The sequence below is a fragment of the Pinus tabuliformis genome, chromosome 3_1 (assembly GCF_031772625.1).
Source record: "Pinus tabuliformis cultivar Carrire ecotype Pingquan chromosome 3_1, CPIR1, whole genome shotgun sequence".
NCBI lineage: Eukaryota > Viridiplantae > Streptophyta > Pinopsida > Pinales > Pinaceae > Pinus > Pinus tabuliformis.
In genome coordinates this window covers 682,556,057-682,578,536 of record NC_142301.1, presented here as the reverse complement: position 1 = coordinate 682,578,536, position 22,480 = coordinate 682,556,057, and the positions used below count along the sequence as shown (strand labels likewise).

The 22,480-nt window shown below is 37.2% G+C and overlaps 1 protein-coding gene and 1 pseudogene across 1 annotated transcript; both read right to left on the bottom strand.

Moving 5' to 3' along the window:
* Positions 1-5,227: 5,227 nt before the first annotated feature.
* LOC149188940 (17.1 kDa class II heat shock protein-like) lies at positions 5,228-5,792 on the bottom strand (annotated as a pseudogene).
* A 4,886-nt stretch (positions 5,793-10,678) lies between these two features.
* Positions 10,679-11,051, bottom strand: LOC149188939 (17.1 kDa class II heat shock protein-like). Its single transcript, XM_089410084.1, has 2 exons — positions 10,904-11,051; positions 10,679-10,791 (listed from the first exon to the last, which is right to left on the bottom strand). The coding sequence occupies exons 1-2, from the start codon at positions 11,049-11,051 to the stop codon at positions 10,679-10,681; spliced, it is 261 nt and encodes an 86-aa protein (XP_089266210.1).
* Between the last annotated feature and the right edge of the window lie 11,429 nt (positions 11,052-22,480).

Below are 22,480 nucleotides of genomic sequence, written 5' to 3'. Positions count from 1 at the left end.
GCCTCTTCCTGAGGGGAAGAGGCTATAACCATATATTATAGGGGATTGTTTCGTTCTTATTTCGCAAGTATAAATGCAATTTTGAACTAATGCTAACATTAATTCATAGGTATTAAATGTTATGTTATTATGAGTAAAGGCTTATGTTATTATAACGGGGCGGTTGATAAATAATTTCTAGGTGTTGTCAGTGCATGTAGCTGTGCTGTCGGAAATCGGAAATGGGAGGATGACAACATATGGGAGATGGGAAAACTGGAGGATGACAACAACTGAGGGATGGGAGGATGACAGCAGATGAGGGACCAGAGGATCACAGTGATTTGATCTTGGTTTGTTGAAGCTTCCTCTAAGTGTAATGTTGAGTTTCATCTTTAAGATATTGTTCCAGTGTAACCAATTACAGAGCTATCAATGGAACCTGTAGTAGCAGAGGCGAAGAAGACAACAAATAATAAAGCATATGCATACCTCAAAGCACAACTCTTACCATTTCCAGTCTTAGAGTCAAATGGAAAGCCAGGAGAGGCAGTTCCAAGAAAGCATATATTCCATTTATCGGTGGGATTGTTGTTCAAACTCGAACTCGAGCTAATGAATCTGCTACTGGGGTCTCTACCACTCGGTATGTTGGCTTATTGGGGCCTAACCCAAGTTCGGAGGTGATTTAGCCAAACAAATCCTGGTACTACTGGCCCTTTCGGCAACAGTCCGCGGAGTGAGGACTGAGGTCTGAACCGAAGTAATATGGGAGGGTGTTAGAACTAGGTTTCCGCACCTTGGGGATGTCTGATGAGTTCAAGTGGTCCGGGATTTGACCATGCGTGCACGTCGCTACGCGCACTTACCCGTACCTCGTAGCCAGTGATGCTGCCTTTGCGCAGCCCTACTCGAGGGTTGAATGTTGTTATTACCCAAGTCCATACTAGTAATTCGCTGTTAGTTTATTAACTTAGCTTATGTGCATGTGTAAAATATACTTAGAAATATAAATCATTCATACAAGTGCGCGCAGTAAATAAACAGTATATTTGCAATTGATATCAAACATGTAACAAATCAAGAATAGATACATGGAATTTAGGTAAAACTTCTCTTTATTATTCTTCTTCCTTCGGTTAAAGAATCGACTCCGCCTTGCCCACTCAGCTGCAGAGCCTTCTCCTACTCTACAACCCAAGACACAATTTACACTTTGCTCCTATTTCTCTGTCTCATATTTCACCCTTCTTTTACAAATTCGAGCCCCACTCTTATTTATACAATCCCATGGTTTGCGGAACATGGGTAGGCCGACATTACATTACAAAACTAGGGCAGACAACCCTGTGACTCTATCATACATTTCGCGCCCGCAATTCGCGGGGCTTTACAACATCATTCAGTCAAAACATGGGCTTTGAGCCCCAAAACATGCCTTGGGGGGACTCCATGCCCAACAGGCCCCCAACACAAACATCTTGACTCGCCCTCGAGTCACTCTGTCGGCGCGGCAATCTTCGTGTGGAGTCCCACCAACTGTTCCTGAACTGTGCTAATGTCGGCAATGTATTGCACCGCTGCTTCTGGGTCTGTTGCATCCTCGGCTCCATGTCTGAATTGTTTCCCTACATCTGTACAAGCATCTGTTGGGTATGTTTATAGTCCCGTGCCATTGTCCAGCTCCTCAGAGCGCGAAGACTATGCTTCAGCCAGCTAGTCAGATAGTTGTCCCACCAGTGTAGGGTTTCAAGCCGCTGCCATTTACTTTGCCTGGGAAGGGTTCTCCATTTAGTTTGACTAGCTAGACCATGTCTTTGTATGTGACCTCCTCAACCACGTATGGTCCCAGCCAATGCATTCTGATTTTTCCCGGAAATTTTTCAAACTTACTGTCATACAGCAACACTAAGTCATTTACCTTGATGGTGCACAACTTGATATGGCGGTCGTGGCAGGATTTTTCACGCTACTTTGTACCTGCTAATGAAACCTAGCCAAGAACCGTTCTTCCTCAAGTTCTTCCAATTGCGCAAGCCTCTCCTCCAGAGCTTCGCGGTCCGTCATCCCTGTGAGCACTGCTATGTGTAGACTAGGTACAATATATTCCATCGGCATGACAACTTCTACGCCATGAACTAATCAAAAGGGTGTTTGTCCCGTCAACTTCTTACACATTGTCCTATAAGCCCATAGTACTATAGGTATACACAGGTCTCAGTCGGTTCATTGTGTGTTGCACACTTTAGTTAGCGCATGTTGGGTTGTGTAATATTCTTTCCACTACTAGCCCATGTAGTTAACTAGGAGGTTAGAAGGGGGGCGGAACCCCCCCTTCATTGCGTCGATTGTGTAGCGGGGTGGGGTCACAGGGGGTTTGAAGGGTATAGGTAACCCCACGCTTTGGGGTCCGGGGCAATGCCCCAAAAATTTTTGTTTTTTGACCCTATATTAGGTTGGGCAGACCTACCTATGGTTTTGTGCATGATTTTTCGCACATGGTTTTGGACGTGATGGTTTTCGGTCCATGGTTTTGGACACAATGGTTTTTGGTCTATGGTATTGGATGTTCCAACATGTATAAATATATATTGTAACAATAAAGGAATATAATAAAAAATCAAGCTCGTAGTCCTGGTTTTGGGATCCAAGGGAAAATCTCTGTGTATATGTGTTTTATGTGTTATGCTCTCGCATTGTTTATTTTCTGTGTTTAAGAATTCGTATGTAGGTAATTTATGTACGAGGCTAAAACCTACATTTGGTATCGAAGTTGTTTTGGCTTCAAGGGGACACCTTTGTTGCTAAGGGGTTTCGCTCGGGCCTATGGTAGACCCTATTCAATGGGAGATTTGCAAGATTGATTCTAGTGGTGAAAGAAGATGGCGAGCAGTGGAAAGATAGAGATCGAGAAATTTAGTGGTGAGATTTTTGAATTGTGGAAACTCAAGATGGAGGATCTGTTGGTGGATAAAGATCAGTGGATCGTGGTAGATCCAGGTACTAAACCAACGGGAGTGTCTGATGAAGAATGGAAGAAGTTGGATCGGAAGGAAAAAAGAACAATACGATTGTGTGTCTCAGATTCAGTATTGCTGAATGTATCAGGGGAAGCTATAGCGAAGGCTTTTTGGGACAAGTTAGGGACTTTCTACCAATCTATGTCTCTAGGTGAATAAATTAATCCTACGGAAAAAGTTGTATAACCTGAGGATGAAAGATGGAGACTCGGTGACAGAGCATCTGAATGCATTTAATACTGTGGAAAATCAGTTATTATCTGTTGATATTAAAATTTCAGATGAAGATAAGTGCATCAGTTTGTTGTGTTCTCTATCAAATCCGTGGGATAGTTTGGTTATTGCAATAGGTAGCAATGCATCTGCCTTGTATTTTGATGAAATAGTCTCATCCTTGCTGACATAGGAGATGAGACAAAAAAATATGGAAAGCCAAAATGGTGATGCCTTGTTTGTACGAGGACGGTCCCAGAACAGAAACAAAAATAAGTCATCGAGTGGGAGATATAAATCTCCAGGAAAACCTTTAAAGGTGGTTTGTTGGAAATACAGAAAGGAAGGGCACTACAAAAGGGACTATAAATCTAGAGCTCCTGGCAAAGGAAAGGGATCTGATGATGCTCCTTCTGCAAAGGCGAAAACCACCTCCGATGAAGGTAAGGATGTGTACTTGGATTCTTCAAGTACACATGTAGATCATGAAGCATGGTTGATTGACTCAAGTGCATCCTTTCACTTCACTCCTCATAGAGAGTGGTTTTGCGAGTATGAGAAATACGATGGTGGTGATGTCTTCTTAGGGGATGATAGGAGGGCCAGAACCCAACATAGTTTCTCTATCATTTATGTACAAAGTTATTATGCATTTGTTTCCATGAAAGTATCATAAAAAAGTTCTCATGCATTTGTTTACAAGAAAGTATCATATTCAACCTTTCTTTTGAGCATAAGAACTAAGATAACAATAATGGTAACCCTTTATGCAATAAACCATGCTACTAAATCAAACTATCCAATATGCAACCCACAAATCCTTTACCTTTTTACTTACCCAAACATGTAACTTTTGCAAACTCTCTTGCAAAGGAATTAACACCATTAACTTATTTTTCATGCATAAGAAGATATATTCTTTCCAAAGAAGGTTCTTATGACTTATCTCTGTGCATTTTACCTATGCATAGGTTATCATATTTTCTCATATCTAAATATTGTTTTTCAAGAGAACTCTCTACCCATGAGAATATTTCACAAATTACCCTCTTTAATCTATATTCACTTCCAGGAAAATGACTATGAAAGCCCTTTTTAAGAAAAGCGAATTCATCCTATCTTTTCTTACATAAACACATGTGCATGTTATATAAAGACAATAAATGTTACTTATCTTTTAATGTTGCAAATATATATAATAACCAACTTTTCCTATATATAATAATAACCATCTTTATCTACATGCATTAATATATTTTCTTTACCAAGAAAATATATAAAATAATCAATCTTTGTCTACATGCATTAATATATTTTCTTTACCAAGAAAATATATAAAATAATCAATCGTTGTCTACATGTCGTAATATATTTTCTTTAACAAGAAAATATACAATAACCATCTTTATCTACATGTATTAATATATTTTCTTTACCAAGAAAAATAAAAAATAATCAATCTTTATCTACATACATTAATATATTTTCTTTACCAAGAAAATATATAAAAATCAATCTTTATCTACATGTAGTAATATTTGCTTTTAATATATATATATATATATATATATATATATATACTTTTGGAAATCTATCATATTTTCTTAATCTTTCCATGCAAAACGCAACAACATGATATTTTTCTACAATTCAAAAAAAAAACAACTTATTCTTCTCTATAAAGAATGCAGTTGCAGTTACTTATCTGTTAGTGTAATATATTTGGATAATCTCTTGAAGACCAGAGAAAAACAGCGTGGGTGGAAGCGTGCAGCTATAACAGAAAGCGCGGATGCATTGCGACAATGGGAGACTGCATATTGAATGGGGAATACTGGGTACATGAAATGGTGAATGATGGGGATGAGATACGTGGGTATGATCGGTACGTGAGAAGGGTAATGATGAATCAGTTGGAATGCCTATATCGTAATACTAATAAGTTGAACTTGCTCTCCCGGAAGATGTGTCAGTTGATAGAATCAAATAAATCACTGCCTCTCAAAAAAGATGTGTCAGTTGTGGTTTTTTTTGTAAAATCCCTCCCTCTCGGTAGATGTGTTCTGGTGTGGCTGGAACTGAAAGCGTGGATGGAACTGCGTGGATGCATGGATGCAGGGATGGGAGAACGATAAGTAACATAAAGCGTGTAAGCGAGCGTGGCGTGTATGCGGGCATATTGGCAGATGTGTATCGTGTCTTTCAATAGTCTTAGGTTTCTTCGGCTTCGGAAGAGGAAGCGTGGGAACCGTAACAGTCAGCACCCCATCCTTACAAGCACCAAAAATGGCCTCTACATTGCAGTCAGCAGGCAAAGTGAATTTTCTCATGAATTTCCCACCCTACGCTTCATGCGAATGTACTTCACCTCCATTTCTTCCTCCTTTTTGTTCCTCTTTCGCTTGCCAGAGGTTGGGTATCCTTTAACATCCAGTGGAGTGGAAGCCATGGCCTTTGTGTCACGCACATAAGAGCGGGTCGGAGCGTTGAGGAGCTTTTCTAGATCGTCTGGCACGCCAAACAGCTGCTGCACAGTGCTCAGGAAAGGATCCATTGCCAATCTTCAAATATCTAGCCCAGATTTTGATGAACAATATCGATTGAACAAATGCTTCCCAAGAATGATTAAAATTGCCCTTCAGAACTCCATGAGGAAGGCAAAGACTCGGATAAAATACATAGAGACCTTTTTCCCCCGTTCTGGAAGCGTCGAGGGCTTTAGACGTGCTTCTGGAACCGGAAATGGTAGTTACAAGTTGTTCCATAACTACTTGATTCCAAACGTCAACCCGTTAAATAATTATTTAATTACATGAGTTTCAGTAGGTATATTACATACTCCCCCCTTAAAGAGAACACCGTCCTCGGTGTTCATCTATTATTGGGACTTAATTTCTACTCATTATAAAGGATCCAAACAAGTCAAAACGAGATCCTTTCCCTTCAAAATGAAGGATTCCATTTCCAAGGAATACCCATAAGAAAAAGAAATAATTATTTCCTATAGCCATAAGAATTTATAACTACAAAACTAAGCAATTTCTACTTTCCATAGCTTAGCCACTATTCAATTATATAGAAACAAAACAAAATCTCTATACTAACTTACCCTTACTTACCAATTACTTTTACAAGTCATGGTAACTTTTACGCAAGCACTTCACAATATTAATTGGACAAGCCATCAACACTCCATGGTAAGTAAACTATAATGTATGAATAACAAATTCAATCACATTAGTCTCAACATTTTTAATCAAATGAAATACTTTTAACTATCAATCAATTATGCAATGTCAAGTGATATTTAAATTACAGTACTTTTACAAGTACTTAAAGAGCTCTAACACTCTAATCATCAAAATGATAAATCAATGCACCGCATGCACATTGTCTTAGCTCCCACTAAACACATCCACACAGTGCTTCTAAAAGTACCCAAAGAGCACCTAGCTCTCTAATCATCAAAATAGTTAATAACTGCACCAAGTGAAAATTATCTTACCCCTATTAAGGCGTTCACAGGATTGGTAATAAAATAAAAGAACTAAAATTCTGATAATGCCTTACTATGTGCTAAGCTCCTTTCGCGTTAAATGTGCGTAACATATTTTACACAACTATATGTAAAATTCAATTTTAATACAACACATAACTAATTTATTAATGTGTCCTCCTATGAGAACCATAATGGCAGAAGAAGGCTCTTCCCAACCCATGGGAACTAGTTTCCACAACCAGATGGAGTTATTTTTGCATCTAGATAGTTTCTTTGACAGAAATATTACAAGGTCTAACATGGAATTCCACTAGCCAACTAGCTCAAGAATTCCAATGACCACATACGGTCCAATATAGAATTCCTCTTAGCAGTGTCCTGCCTATTCCTCTAATAGTGTCCCGTCTATGAGGAATTTTGGGCCTCCTTCAATAGGCTCCAAATCAATAAAGTTTCCTCAAGATTTTTACCCTCTTCACCATCTTGGCAAACTCTTTTCCCTTACTGAGATCATTTATCTCTAAGGAGAGGAAATCCAGGCAGGCAAGTACCATCAACCCCTCTGAGCAGGTAACTGCCATCAACCCAAGGCATTCTAGTCTTTCACATCTATCCACGACTTTCTGATATGTTAAATTTCTCTTTTATCACTCTTACCCATAGTAATTTACATAGTGAAACATATGCACATTACGACTAGCAAAAGAAACATTCATGTACACCATGCTCAACATGGGTCCATAATATCTTGATTAATAGGAAACACAACTGACATACATGTTGTATGCATTCTGATTTTCCAAATAACACAATCATGCATATCATATAACATTATAATTTCTCATTTATGATTGCAATTCACATTGCAACATTTTACCTTGACGGGTTTTCTTGTTGCCATTAAACTACCACTACTTAATCCCATCAGCGACGTTAGTCATAAATATGCATCATTTAACAAATATTCATTTTCCAAGTCATTTCAATTTCATGCATACAATATTGTTATCCATGAAAGTATATGCAAATATTCATTAATGTGTAAATGTCAATAATAGTTGAGTTAACAATCTAAACATTTCCAATTTCCCATAGTGTATTGTCATCAACAGACCGATACATTAAGTAACTACCATAATCATTTGCTTACGAATTGTAATAAGATTAAATCAAATTCAATTCATGCATATAAGTTCTATTAGTTAGTCATACAACACTAACCAATCTCAACTACCAACCATCTTAATGCAACCATGACAAAACTTAATAAAAAATTAGTTATTACAATCAAATTTCATTACTCGACTCATTGTTTATTTTCAATATCTAAAGAGGTTCTCACAATTTCTTTTTAAAACGCTATATCGTCCTATTCAAGGACATTCCCCTTATTTTACATTCATGCATTGACTCATTAAAATTAGTTCATTGTGACTTAAATTATTTTCATTAAATGTATCATTATTATTGCCATATTTGCAAAGAAAAAGTTGGTAGTTGATTGTCACTTTCCTTAATGAGTGTTCAATATTGTTCATAAGTGTAATGAGTGTTCAATATTGTTCATAAGTGTGACAAAAGTTTTATTGTCTTTTATCCTCATCAAGAATCCAATGTCATGAACATAGTTTTGCAGCAAACTTTATTACTTACTACTCAATGCAGATATAAACATGAATCACACATATCGTGTCAAAAGTAGTGTACTACATAAATCAATACGTAGATTTTTAAACTCATACCTAAGTTAATGTCCATTGGTGGCATACCTCAATTTCTTTTCCTCTTACCAATTCCCAAAGGCACCAGTGGTGCAACCTTTAGCTTTGATACCACTTGTAACATATGCCAGTAACCTCACATGTAAAAGCAGGGAGTTAGAATTTTTTACACAAATTACCTACAAGTAATTATCCAAAATCACTACTCCACATTCCTCATTAACCATTAGATATAATGTTCATTATTACATAAAGTAAATTGCAATAGAGGACAGTAAGTTGCATAACCATTGAAAACCATTGTTGTAGTATATTAGCATAAATTGTCTCATGAACCTTGCATCCATTTCATGCTTCCCTTAACCATATTAATTAATCACATACTTGACATTATGTTTATCACATCAAATAAGGATTCAACACCATCAATCTGACACATTGAGCAATCACATCATTGAACACTGATATATCCTGGAAACCCGTAGGGTGAAAACTAGCAAACATTTAATTTTATTATTAAACGCTTGTGATGGTTTTCACCCCTCACTCAACGGCTTATAAGGGATTCCATCCCTTATCCATTGCTATAAAATATTACAATGAAATATCATTAAAATGTCACATAACTAGCTAAAACCTATTACATTTTCCATGAAACCTTTTACCTACATATCACCACTATCTACATCCTTGTGGCATGATTGTTCTATCAATGTATGATCCTGCAACTCGTACTCATGATCATGGACCGTTAGTTATTTACCTACCACAATGTTAAATATCATCTTTCTTTGGCACAAACTGTCATCGTTTCCTGTCATTGTTGTCGTCAACAAGCTTTGGCAACAAGATTAGTTACAATATTAATCAATCAATAATCAGTCTCTAAAGGTGATCTTTTCACATCTACTCATGTGCATGAGTTGTAAATAGAATATCACAACATGCTTCTTCTAACAACATTGTGCACAAATAATTATCAAGCATGTCATAATAATTAACTAGTACATTTATTCAAGTAAATACTTGTTTTACTTTCCACATTACTTATTCACACTAATGCATATCTCTCTTTAAAATATCTAACCCACTAGTTCTCAAATCCATGTTTCTCTTTAAAATATATAACACAATAGCTATATCTCCATACATGTAATACACTATTGTTTCTATGCTTTTGCATATGTGTTCTTTTCACATAGTTATTTTTCAAGAACCCAACATAGTTTCTTTATCATTTATGTACAAAGTTATTATGCATTTGTTTCCATGAAATTATCATAAAAAAGCCTCGTGCATTTGCTTACAAGAAAGTATCATATTCAACCTTTATTTTGGGCATAAGAACTAAGATAAAAATAATGGTAACCCTTTATGCAATAAACCATGCTACTAAATCAAACTATCTGATATGCAACCCACAAATCCTTTACCTTTTTACTCACCCAAACATGTAACTTTTGCAAACTCTCTTGCAAAGGAATTAACACCATTAACTTATCTTTCATGCATAAGAAGATATATTCTTTCCAAATAAAATTCTTATGACATATCTCTATGCATTTTACCTATGCATGGGTTATTATATTTTCTCATATCTAAGTATTGTTTTTCAAGAGAACTCTCTACCCATGAGGATATTTCACAAATTACCCTCTTTAATCTATATTCACTTCCCGGAAAATGACTACGAAATCCCTTTTTAAGAAAAAAGAATTCATCCTATCTTTTCTTACATAAACACATATGCATGTTATATAAAAACAATAAATGCTACTTATCTTTTAATGTCGCAAATATATATAATAACCAACTTTTCCTATATATAATAATAACCATCTTTATCTACATGCATTAATATATTTTCTTTACCAAGAAAATATATAAAATAATCAATCTTTGTCTACATGCATTAATATATTATAAAATAATCAATCTTTGTCTACATGTCGTAATATATTTTCTTTAACAAGAAAATATATAAAATCAATCCTTATCTACATGTAGTAATATTTGTTTTTAAAATCTATATATATATATATATATATATATATATATATATATATATATATATATAGATATATAGATATATATACTTTCAGAAATCTATCATATTTTCTTAATCTTTCCATGCAAAACGCAACAACATGATATTTTCCTACAATCCAAAAAACAACTTATTCTTCTCTATAAAGAATGCAGTTACTTATCTGTTGGTGTAATATATTTGGATAATCTGTTGAAGACTAGAGAAAAACATTGTGCCTTTCAATAGTCTTAGGTTTCTTCGGCTCCGACGGGGGAAGCTTGGAAACCGTAACAGTCAGCACCCCATCTTGACAGGCAGCAGAAATGGCCTCTACATTGCAATCAACAGGCAAGTGAATTTTCTCATGAATTTCCCACCCTACGCTCCATGCAAATTTACTTCACCTCCGCTTCTTCCTCCTTTTTGTTCCTCTTTCACTTGCCAGAGTTTGGGTATCCTTTAACATCCAGTGGAGTGGAAGCCATGGCCTTCGTGTCATGCACATAAAAGAGGGTCAGAGCGTTGAGGAGCTTTTCTAGCTCGTCCAGCATGCCAAGCAGCTGCTGCACAGTGCTTAGCGAAGGATCCATTGCCAATATTCAAATATCTAGCCTGGATTTTGACGAACAATATCGGTTGAAAAAATGCTTCCCAAGAATGATTACAAATTGCCCTTCAGAACTCCATGAAGAGGGCAGAGACTCGAAGAAAATACATAGAGGTTTTTTCCTCCATTCTGGAAGTGTCGAGGGCTCTAGACGTGCTTCTGGAACCGGAAATGGTAGTTACAAGTCGTTCCATAACTACTTCTTGATTCCAAACGTCAACCAATTAAATAATTGTTTAATTACATGAGTTTCAGTAGGTATATTACACAAATATAGACTCTATCTTTTGTTCATTTGAATTTGCGTCTTTAAAATACCAATTTATGGAGTCCTTAAAAATAAGAAGGGACTTTCATATGGTTTTGCACAACTCAATAGACATTTTTTTGTTTGACAATTTTTGGTTCCCACCCTAGTGTGGGCATTTGCAAGCATTAGAACTTACATATATAAAAGTGCAAAACTGTCGGGTTAACTCCCTTGTCTTAGCTGAGATAGATCCCCGTGCAACTTTTCCAAAGAATGTTGATTGAAAAATCAGTTTTCTTTTGTAATTATGAAATTTATGTATGAAACCAATCATTTTCCTCCATTGGACATTGGCATATAATAATGTAGAAATCAACATATTTAGAATCAAATTATGTGCAGGTAGAATCTAAAAGACTGCAAAATTTTGATCAAGTGAGATAGTTCAATATTGAAAAATGGTCAAAAACCACTAGGAGAGGAGCAAGAAATATGCACCAAACCTTTGTGGAATGAAATAAGCTCAACATTAAATGCACACTTCACAACCTTTTACTACTTTTTGGGAACAAAGTCTACTTTCTAAGGCATAAAAATCATGTTTCATTTATTTATAGGCCCCTACTTGGTCAAATACATAGCCAACTAGTAGAATATCAAGCTGAATAAAGGAAAGTTTGTGGCTAGTCCATGGCTACTCCCATAAGAGTTCACCATTGTACCTTTGAATAGTGAATTAAAGTTTCTATGCCAACTAAAAGAATTATTTAATCAATGCTAAACAAAAGATCCACTTCTCTCGTCCTCTTGGGGTAGTTCAATTGGCAATGACCGTGGAAATGGAGTCTCACCGAACCGGAAGTCTTGGGTTCAAATCTTGTGCTATTCCCCCCAATCGCGGCTGAACTGGAAGTCTTGGGTTCAAATCTTGTGATATTCCCCCAATTGCAGTGAAAAGTTGGACATGATGAAGATGTAGTCCTACAAAGCTTACAAAAAAAAATATCCACTTCTCTCAAATATTCGTTATTGGCTCTTGAAGGAGCCTCTTTGAAGATTGAGAGACAATTTATGTTGGAAAAGTTATAGAAGCTATAAATTTGGAATAATGTAAATGATTTATCTTTATCTTTTAACTTTGAATGCATTTTGTTTACTAATTTTTATTTTCAATAATATTCTATATGTCATGATTCTTCTAAAATTTATGTCTTAAATCATTTCCTTAACAATATCTGATGCAATTGCTAGCAATAATCAAGCTTTGAGTGAATTATACATCAACCATCTGGCATATCTAATTTCTAAGGAATACATTGCATTAATACAAAACCCATAGGGCACATAAGGTATATAAGGTTCGGATTTAATTCGCATTAACGAAGCTTTCGTAGTGGAAGTGTGACCTAACAGATTTGGTGCGTGCATATGATATTAAATTGCAGTAACTGTAGATTATAAAATTTTAATAATAAATTACCGGGTACAAAGAGAAAATTATAAGAGTTTAATAATAAATTATTAGGTACAAAGTATCTTTTCGGTATCAAGATTTTACTTCAACCTAACCTTACTCATGTTAGAAATATCTTGCTTACTTTATTATAGGTAAATTTGACTTCGTATTATGTTAATGGCTACAAACTAGACCTAACCTTGAGTGCATCACATATCAACCTAACCTTGAGTGCATCATATATCAACCTATTAATTAAATTGCAATAATTGTATATTATAAGAGTTAATAATAGATTAGCAAATACAAAGTATCTTCGGTACCAGGAATTTACCTCTGATTATAATTACTGGTTAGAAATATCTTGCTTACTCTATTATAGGTAAACCTGACTTTGTATTATGTTAATAACAACCAACCAAACCTTTGGTGCATTATATATATGCATATGTAAGTGCTAATGGATATATTGCATTAATACAAAACCCATATGGCATATATCGAAGGTTTGGCTTTAATTCGCATTAATGAGCTTTGATAGTGGGAGTGTGACCTGGCAGATCTGGTGCGTACGTATGATATTAAATTGCAATAACTGTAAATTATAAGAGATAAATTACCATGTACAAAGTATCTTTTCGTTACCACCTCTAATTATAATTACTCACGTTAGAAATATCTTGCTGGCTCTATTACAGGTAAATCTGATTTATCTATTTCAACTAACGGCTGTGGGATTGCAGTATTTTAAGTTAATTGACAAGATTTTCTTTGAAGGGAATATTTTTAAGTCCAATACAAAAATAGATGCTTGATATTTTTTTTTGAGTAAGAAAAAAATATTTGTATTAAACGATATGAAATATATCATTGTAGTCTAAACTGACCCATATATTTGATCATATGCAAACAATTAAAACTATGTACATTTAGTTATGCTATGCTTATATATACTTGGTGATAGATAAAACATTTATACTGCTACCAAACACAGATCAAGTTTTACCAAGAGGCTATCCTTCCCATATCTACAGTATATATATGCTATGTATTGGGGAACGAAAACAAGTTTTGGAGAAACATAAGAACCATGCAGCGTATCATCAATCTAGTATTTAAAAAAAAAACAGTTACTTGCATGTGAGTTCCTTCTTGTAGTTAATATTTAACAAGGCAGTGGAAGGATTCCAGCATCCACTTTGTGCACTCCCATCACTATTTCAATATGCATCCCATCCAGCTCATCCTGTAGCCCCATCTTGGACATAAAATCTGCATTTTGATTATATTCCCATCCAATATGTTGCAACGATGAGTCCCTTAAAGAGGTCCATAGGAATTCAATCTGGAAGAGTCATCCATGAAGCATATGTTGTTCAATTTTGATACTGGCCTGAATATGCTCAATGGTGATCCTAGAATCTCCATATATGTGAATGTTGGGAATGTTCAGAAATGTTGTAAACCATAACAGACCCCATAAGGCCATCACTTTTTCCTTCATATTCGAACCACTACCTGCCCCCCAATGTACCCAGTATTCTTGTTCCTTTGATATTAGGATCCAAAAACCATAACCGCAAATACCCCTTTGTGTCGCCCCATCAAAAAAGCTAGCTGGATATGAAATCTCTGGTCCAGTTCCCTTATCGACTGTTTTTTTAGGACCATTGTCCTGTACGCTTCCAACCATATACCATCTTATAATTATGTCTAGCATTAGCACTTCGTTCCCCAAAACATCCTCAAAAATCATTTTATTACATCTACACCATACGTCCCAAGAAATGGCAAGGGGACCCATACACCATGTAGATTTTTGATTGCCTCACCAACAAAAACAAGCATTAATATTATCAAACTGAATGAAAGGAAAAACCACATACTTAGCAGTTCTTCTCCAAATCTGTAAAGTTACCGGACATTTCAAAAAAAGATGAACATTATCTTCTCCTGCATTCTTGCATAATGCATAGTATGTCAGCCCCTGCCAATTTCTCTTTTGAAGGTTCCCCCCGTTAGATTCTTATTTTTTCAAACAAGCCAAAGAAATGCAATAATATTAATGGGCATATTAGTTTTCAAAAATTTATAAAACCATCATACCTCATTTTTTTGTGCCTCCTGATAAGATAGAGTATTATATGCATCTTCCATGACCACGCCACTAGCCTTCATCTTGCCTGCCCATGTAATATGATCCCCGCCAGCTTCCCGGAAAATACCAACCAATTTCATAACAATCTTGATATGATCCCTTTCTTGGGTCATCTAGTCCTCCAGTCCTAAATCTCTTGAGCTTTTCCACATTGGAATATATCAATGCCATTATCGAATCACTTGATTCCAGAAAAATATTCCACAACTGTTGATTTTTTGGGTAAGTTCCTCAGAGATAATATTATTCCTTCTAATGCCCATGATATGATCTAGTCCCATTATGGCCTGATGTCCCATGCCTAGTCTCCAACACAGGTTCTGCAAAAAGATATTTTTAATTTTGCTCACACTGCACCATATTGTTGAACCCGAGGTGGTCCCAATAGCCCTGTTGTGCATCCAAACAGTAAAAATTTTATCCTTCAGGTAATTATGTTAAATAATTCTACCCCATATGCCATCCCCAAAAATGGCCCTCCATAGTGTCTTTAGTAACAGTGCCCATTCAAAGCATCTCAGGTTCAATATACCCCAACCACCCATTCGTTTTGGCATAGAAATATGGTCCAACCTAGCCAGATGGTATTTATTTGTGAGTGATGCACCCGACCATATAAATTGTGCCATTATAAGATTCAAATGGTTGATAATGACGCAGGGGAGATGATATAAATGGGCCCAGTAAACACCCAGTTGTGTGATGACAGATTGGGTAAGGGTGATACGCCCTCCCAAAGAAAGACATATGAATTCCCATCCATTGATCTTCTTGTAAAATCTATCAACTAGCCACATCCAGTCATGATTTCGATATCGACAGGGTTTGATATGAAATCGTAAATATTTTATGCCACCTTATAAAGAAACAACTCTAATCCCAAAGATATTTTGGATGTACGGAATGTCATCTATCTTGCAAGAGCCATATAGTATGGAAGATTTTAATAAATTCATGATAAGACTCGTAGAATTTCCAAATCTTGTAAAAATATGAAATAAAACAAGCCATGTAGTATGATTAATCATCCCCATAATCAGCACATCATCAAAAAAGAAGCTATGAGAAATTTTAATATCTCGACACAAGGCCAGTGCCCCAAAATTACCCGTCATCACCGCATTTTTAATTTGTAAGCTGAGGCCATCCATCACTAGTATAAAAAGTAAGGTCGAAAGAGAGCACCCTTTCCTGATCCCCCTCCCAACACCAAAAAAATGGGTTGGATAGCCATTAATAACAACAACATATCTAACATTCCTGACACAAGCCATACTCCATTCAGCTCCTCTAGCCTGTATACCAATTTTGTGTAGTACCATTCTCAGATATCCCAAATCTAGGCAATCGTATGCCTTTTGTAAATCCACCTTAATAACAATCGAATTTAATTTTTTTCATGGATTGTATGTATGCTCTCCTGTGCAATCGCCACCACGTCATGTATTTGTCTGTCCTATAAGAACCCAAATTGTTTCGAGGATATAAGATTTGATAATGTGCTTTTAATCCTATTCACTATCATTTTGGAAATAATCTTATATATAATATTACACAGAGATATGGGTCTATAATCCGAGAAGGTGGCAAATAAATCCTTCTTCGAGATAAGAGCAATGTATATTGAATGGATATGAGGATGTAAAAAACCTTTGTCCCTCGATTCCTCCACCATATCCAAAAGATCCCCTTGGAAAATATTGAAAAAATGAGTGAAAAGTTCCATCGTCCAACCGTCTAGGCCCGGACTCTTATCACATTTCATAGACTTGAGCACCCCAAAATTTCATCCCCCGTGACCACCTTGTATAGAGTATTAATACCGGCCTCATCAAACATGAGTGGATAAACATCCACCCCCCACGTTTGATCCACTGCATAGTCGAGTTCCCTGCAACGGTATGCCCGTTTGAAGTGATTTACAACCGTATTGCATATCTTCTGTTGTGTCTATTGTATGTTACCCTCTGCATCTACAATCTCCCAAATGGAGTTTACCTTCATTCAATGATTTGCATATCTGTGAATTTTTTTTGTATTTTATCCCCTTCACAAAACCATATGGCCCTACTCTTAAGGTGCCATGTCCCCTCCGTGTTATGAAGGATTTTCTTTCTCTTATGCTCAAGAGAATGTATTTTATCCTGAATCACCTTAGAGAGTTGATGCAATAATAGTAGTGGTCAGAGGGAAGACAAAGCCACTGTTATACCATTTAGTTTTGTTTTCTGTTCTACGGTCCTCTTCCACTCCGATGCTTTTACCACATGCTTAAGGGTTTGAAGTTTCTCCAGCATATGCATCATGGGAGAAAGGAATCGATCTTTATCCTTGGACCAAGTGTCTTGCACCGTTTATTAAAATCTGGGTCCTCCAGCCACACCCGATTGAACTTAAATGGCATCCCAACTCTAATATCCTCGCGGCACCAATTGAGGGTAATGGGTTGATGGTTAGATGTATAATTATCCACAATGTCCGATTGGACAAAACCAAGCCGCTCAAAAACTTGTTCATGTAGTAGAAAACGATCTAGTCTTTTAGCTACGTATCCATTGCCCAATCTACCATTGTCCCAAGTCAGAGTAATCTTTCTTGGGAAAATGTCAATAAAATTATAGTCAATGACGATATCTTTTATTAGTTCACTTACTACATCTACCCTTCTATTCCCATCCCACACCTCATCCGACCCAGTGGTGCAGTTCTATCCCTTGCCATGACCAAAGTGGTCATTCCCAATATCTCCAATGCCACTAACTTCCTCCAAAATGAATCCTTGTCCCTGTACAGGGCATAAATATTCAAGATGTGGATACACCCCAGTAAACCTCTGATCTATCCAGCTAATAGTATAGATGCAAAACATGAGAATGCCTTCATCTCGACCCATCATGGATCCCATAAAGCAACCAAACCCCCTGAAAGTCCAGCAGCATTAGTGGCCACCATATGCCAATCAGGGAGCATCTTCCTAAAGTATATGATCACCTGGAGAGTTGAATGCATAGTCTCTTGTAGTAGAATGATATATGAGCGAGTTGAGAGGAAAATCTCTTTTAGGGCCAAAAATTTGTGGGAAGGCCCCAGTACCCGGATGTTCATGGAAAGAATGAATTTCATGGCAGCCCAACAGTGAGCATCTTTGCTCTAAGGGCCTGGGGTGAGGTGGACAAAGAAATTGGGACATCTATCAAAGAGTGTGGATTAGATGAATTAAAAGGGATATGCCGAGAACGACCCCTAAAATGTCGACTATCCTGTTCTTTTTCCGTCTACTAGTAATATTTCTCGTCGATGAGGGACTAATGGTAGGGGACATGGAGCCAAGAGGCTTGTGAATCGTAAGAGTATGCAGGTCCAAAGTCTTTTATTGTAAAAGGAATTCTAGTTCCCTATCCATTGAGTTAGTAGGCAAGACAGTGGGTGACATGGGCGAAATAGGTCGATCTATGGATGGTTGTACAGGATGTGTGGTGGTATGAGGGTTAGATGTAGGGATATATGTAATATGAGATGTGGAGGGTACATCATGTGTCGTCATATGGGTTAGTATAGTAAGTGGAGGGGGCAGGTCAGGGCATGTAAGGAGAGGGATCCTATCTGACATGGATGGGGAGGTATCCCCAGCGTTAGGGGTGCCAAAGTCATCCAAAGTCCATGAGGAAGTTTGAACCAGAATAGGAGCGGACTCAGCACAATTCGTAGGATGTAATTCAGCAGCTAGGAAAGGAAGGTTGTAAAGTGGAGAACCTCTTGTGTTCATTGTGTCATCCGAATGTTGTGTCATCCCATGACCATTCATCCAAATATATGTTAGACTACCAACCTTTCCCTTTACATCAGAATATTGTCGCATGTGTGCCATACGATGACCGCCAAACCTTCATGGACATTGTGCCATCAAGTGACCAGTATGATGATAGATGAGACAATGAAATGGAACTCCCAAAAATCCAGTCGCTGTGTCAAGTGTGTATATTCCCATTTTAGTTCTATGTGATCTTGGAAGCCACCACTGTAATCCTTCTCGATCATAATCCAAGCGATTCTTTTATCCCGGTCACCCAAACACTGAGGGTCTAGTCCATAATTCAATTGGCAATCCTAGTAATTTTACCCAGATAAGTTTATTCTTGGGCGTCTCCTTCAAAGGATTGAAACCAACATACCAAGCATGAAGTGCCAAGAAGCTTCGCCCCTTTATCCATGGAATTGCCTTTATTTTGAGTAAATCCTCATGACTAAGAAAGTGGAAACTATACCAACCACCCATCAGTCGCACCACCAAAGGCATGTAGCCAAACAATGATTTCCACTTCAATTCAACCAAATTCTGCATCTTCCCCTCACCCATTTCAGTAAAATTCCATTTGCCTAGTAACGCCAGCTTCCGTAAGCTGTTAATCCTGTCAATTAAAATGTCGTGACTGCAACACAACATTGGAGCTGGGGTGGTGATTTTTATGGAACGTTGTTTATTTCAACCTTGTCTATTTACATTCCCTTGTCTATTCTCATGAGCGCCGAGGGATGCATGCACACCACCTAGCCGCCCCAACGAAGTTACCACCGGGAACCAAGTGTGCATGTTATTTGGCCCACCATCTCGCTCCGACCCGGTGAAATGTGGATATTTGGATTTGGCTACCATCATGGCTCAGATGAAGGCCTCATGTGCTGATGTGTCAGATTCAAATGGGTCCATCAGAGATATATTATAGGGCGTGCAAAGAGCCGCCACTAGTGTGAAAAAAGTATCATCTATAAATGTGTGTCAGAGTGTTAGGTCGAAACACCAGTGGATCCACCAGCGAATCCCAACAGGAACGTTTTGGGATAAAAACATTTATTCAGAAGATCAGGGGCTGCATAATACACATACCTGCATAACACCAATCGAGGGACGTCGCCGGCAATGTGCGCCTCAAAATGGTAAAAAATGATGTGAGTCGAATATAATATAGAGTGAATGCTTCGATACAGCAACACGTAGCAAAACAAAGTCCAGGAAGTCGAGGCAAAATTGTCAACAGAATAGGCATTTCGATGCCTATAACCAAAAGGGATATGTGTTCTAATAATGCAGATAATGATATAGATGGCAATAAGAAATATCATTAGTATTTGGGTAATCTCAGATATTAAGAAGGATAGAAAGTAATCCAGATACATTCTAGGCATATTAGAACCAGGATATAAAAAAATATTTACCGCAAACCCTGATATGCACCAATAAACCTCAAAACTAATGGCATGAGTACATAGCAAATATGGGAAGCATAAATTCAAATATCAATTCGAGAACACAAAAAATTATAACAACTATTTTACAAAAATGTAAAACACCCCAAACCCAAGCTATGTATCTATGTTGCATTTGCCAAAATAGTGTATCTCGGAGCTTCGTACTAGAACCATTGAGTATAGTCCCCAACACTCTTCAATCTCACACTGCTGCAATGCTACATAACTAATGTTGTCTTTTCCCTCCATGTTTAGCATTAGATCTCGCCGTCTTGACTCTGTCAGCGTTGAAATCTTCTTTGAGATTTCTATTAGCTTGGGGTTCATTGCCAGATGTGATTTTGGTTTCTTGGTATATATCTAGTTTTCTTTCTTCACTTCAATATCTTATTCTTTGGTAAACAAGGTAGGTGGACTCCAAGGAATTGTTCAATTTCTTTCTTTCGCTACCTCTACCTTCATCAGTCAAATAAAACTCCTGCGCTCTTTAATTATTCCTTTCACGGGCTCAAAATCGAAAGAAACCTATCTCCATAAGATTCGAAAGAATGTTTTTTAATCATTAAAAATGATCAACCTCACATGAAAATATTCTTTTCAAAATGCGGCACTCCAATATTCTCTTCCCTTTCAGCCATAATTTTATGTGTTTTTTTGTTTTTCTCATTTTTATTTTAAAAAATCTATCCAATTATCCTCCACCTCATGTTGATCGCCCTCCCTCCACTTGGTTGAATCCATAGGTTTCATTTCCACATACCCTAATTGAATTGTTGTCCATCGGTTGATCGCCCTCCCTCCACGCGTTTGAATCCATAGATTATCGTTTCCAATTACCCTATTCGAATAGTTGTCCATCATTTCATTTCAATGGACAATATTCAATTCCAGTTTTGATCACAAGATTGTTCCTGTTTCTCTCCTTGATCATTGTGAACATGCACAAGTGGGTTCATTGATATCGCTCCAGGCTCATGTGCAAAAATTAAACCTTTGTTATTAAGGTCTGTCCACTTTATTAGTCCCTGTCATCTGGCATGGGACTATAGAAATTGAAATTTTTTGGTCAGCATTAATTGAAGTTGCTTAATTCCTGCTCCGCAGTGCACTGACCTAACCTTGCATGTGTTAATCATATTGCATTACATTCCATGGTCTTATTTGGCCTCTTCCTGAGGGGACGAGGCTATAACCATATATTATAGGGGTTTGTTTCATTCTTGTTTCGCAAGTATAAATGAAATTTTGAACTAATGCTAACATTAATTCACAGGTATTAAATGTTATGTTATTATGAGTAAAGGCTTATGTTATTATAATGGGGCGGTTGATAAATAATTTCCAGGTGTTTTCAGTGCATGTAGCTGTGCTGTCGGGAATCGGAGATGGGGAAATGGGAGGATGAAAACATATGGGAGATGGGAAAACTGGAGGATGACAACAACTTAGGGACGGGAGGATGACAGGAGATGAGGGACCAGAGGATCACAGTGATTTGATCTTGGTTTGTTGAGGCTTCCTCTAAGTGTAATGTTGAGTTTCATCTTTAAGATATTGTTCCAGTGTAACCAATTACAGAGCTATCAATGGAACATGTAGTAGCAGAGGCGAAGAAGACAACAAATAATAAAGCATATGCATACCTCAAAGCACAACTCTTACCATTTCCAGTCTTAGAGTCAAATGGAAAGCCAGGAGAGGCAGTTCCTTGAAAGCATATATTCCATTTATCGATGGGATTGTTGTTCGAACTCGAACTCGAGCTAATGAATCAGCTACTGGGGTCTCTACCACTCGGTATGTTGGCTTATTGGGGCCTAACCCAGGTTCGGAGGTGATTTAGCCAAACAAATCCTAGTACTACTGGCCCTTTCGGCAATAGTTCGCGGAGTGAGGACTGAGGTCTTAACCGAAGTAGTATGGGAGGGTGTTAGAACTAGGTTTCCGCACCTTGGGGATGTTTGATGAGTTCAAGTGGTCCCGGATTTCACCCTGCATGCACGTCACTAGGTGCACTTACCCGTACCTTGTAGCCAGTGATGTTGCCTTTGCGCAGCCCTACTCGGGGGTTGAATGTTGTTATTACCCAAGTCCATACTAGTATTTCGCTATTAGTTTATTAACTTAGCTTACGTGCATGTGTAAAATATACTTAGAAATATAAATCATTCATACAAGTGCACGCAGTAAATAAACAGTGTATTTCTAATTGATATCAAACATGTAACAACTCAAGAATAGATACATGGAATTTAGGTAAAACTTCTCTTTATTATTCTTCTTCCTTCGGTTACAGAATCG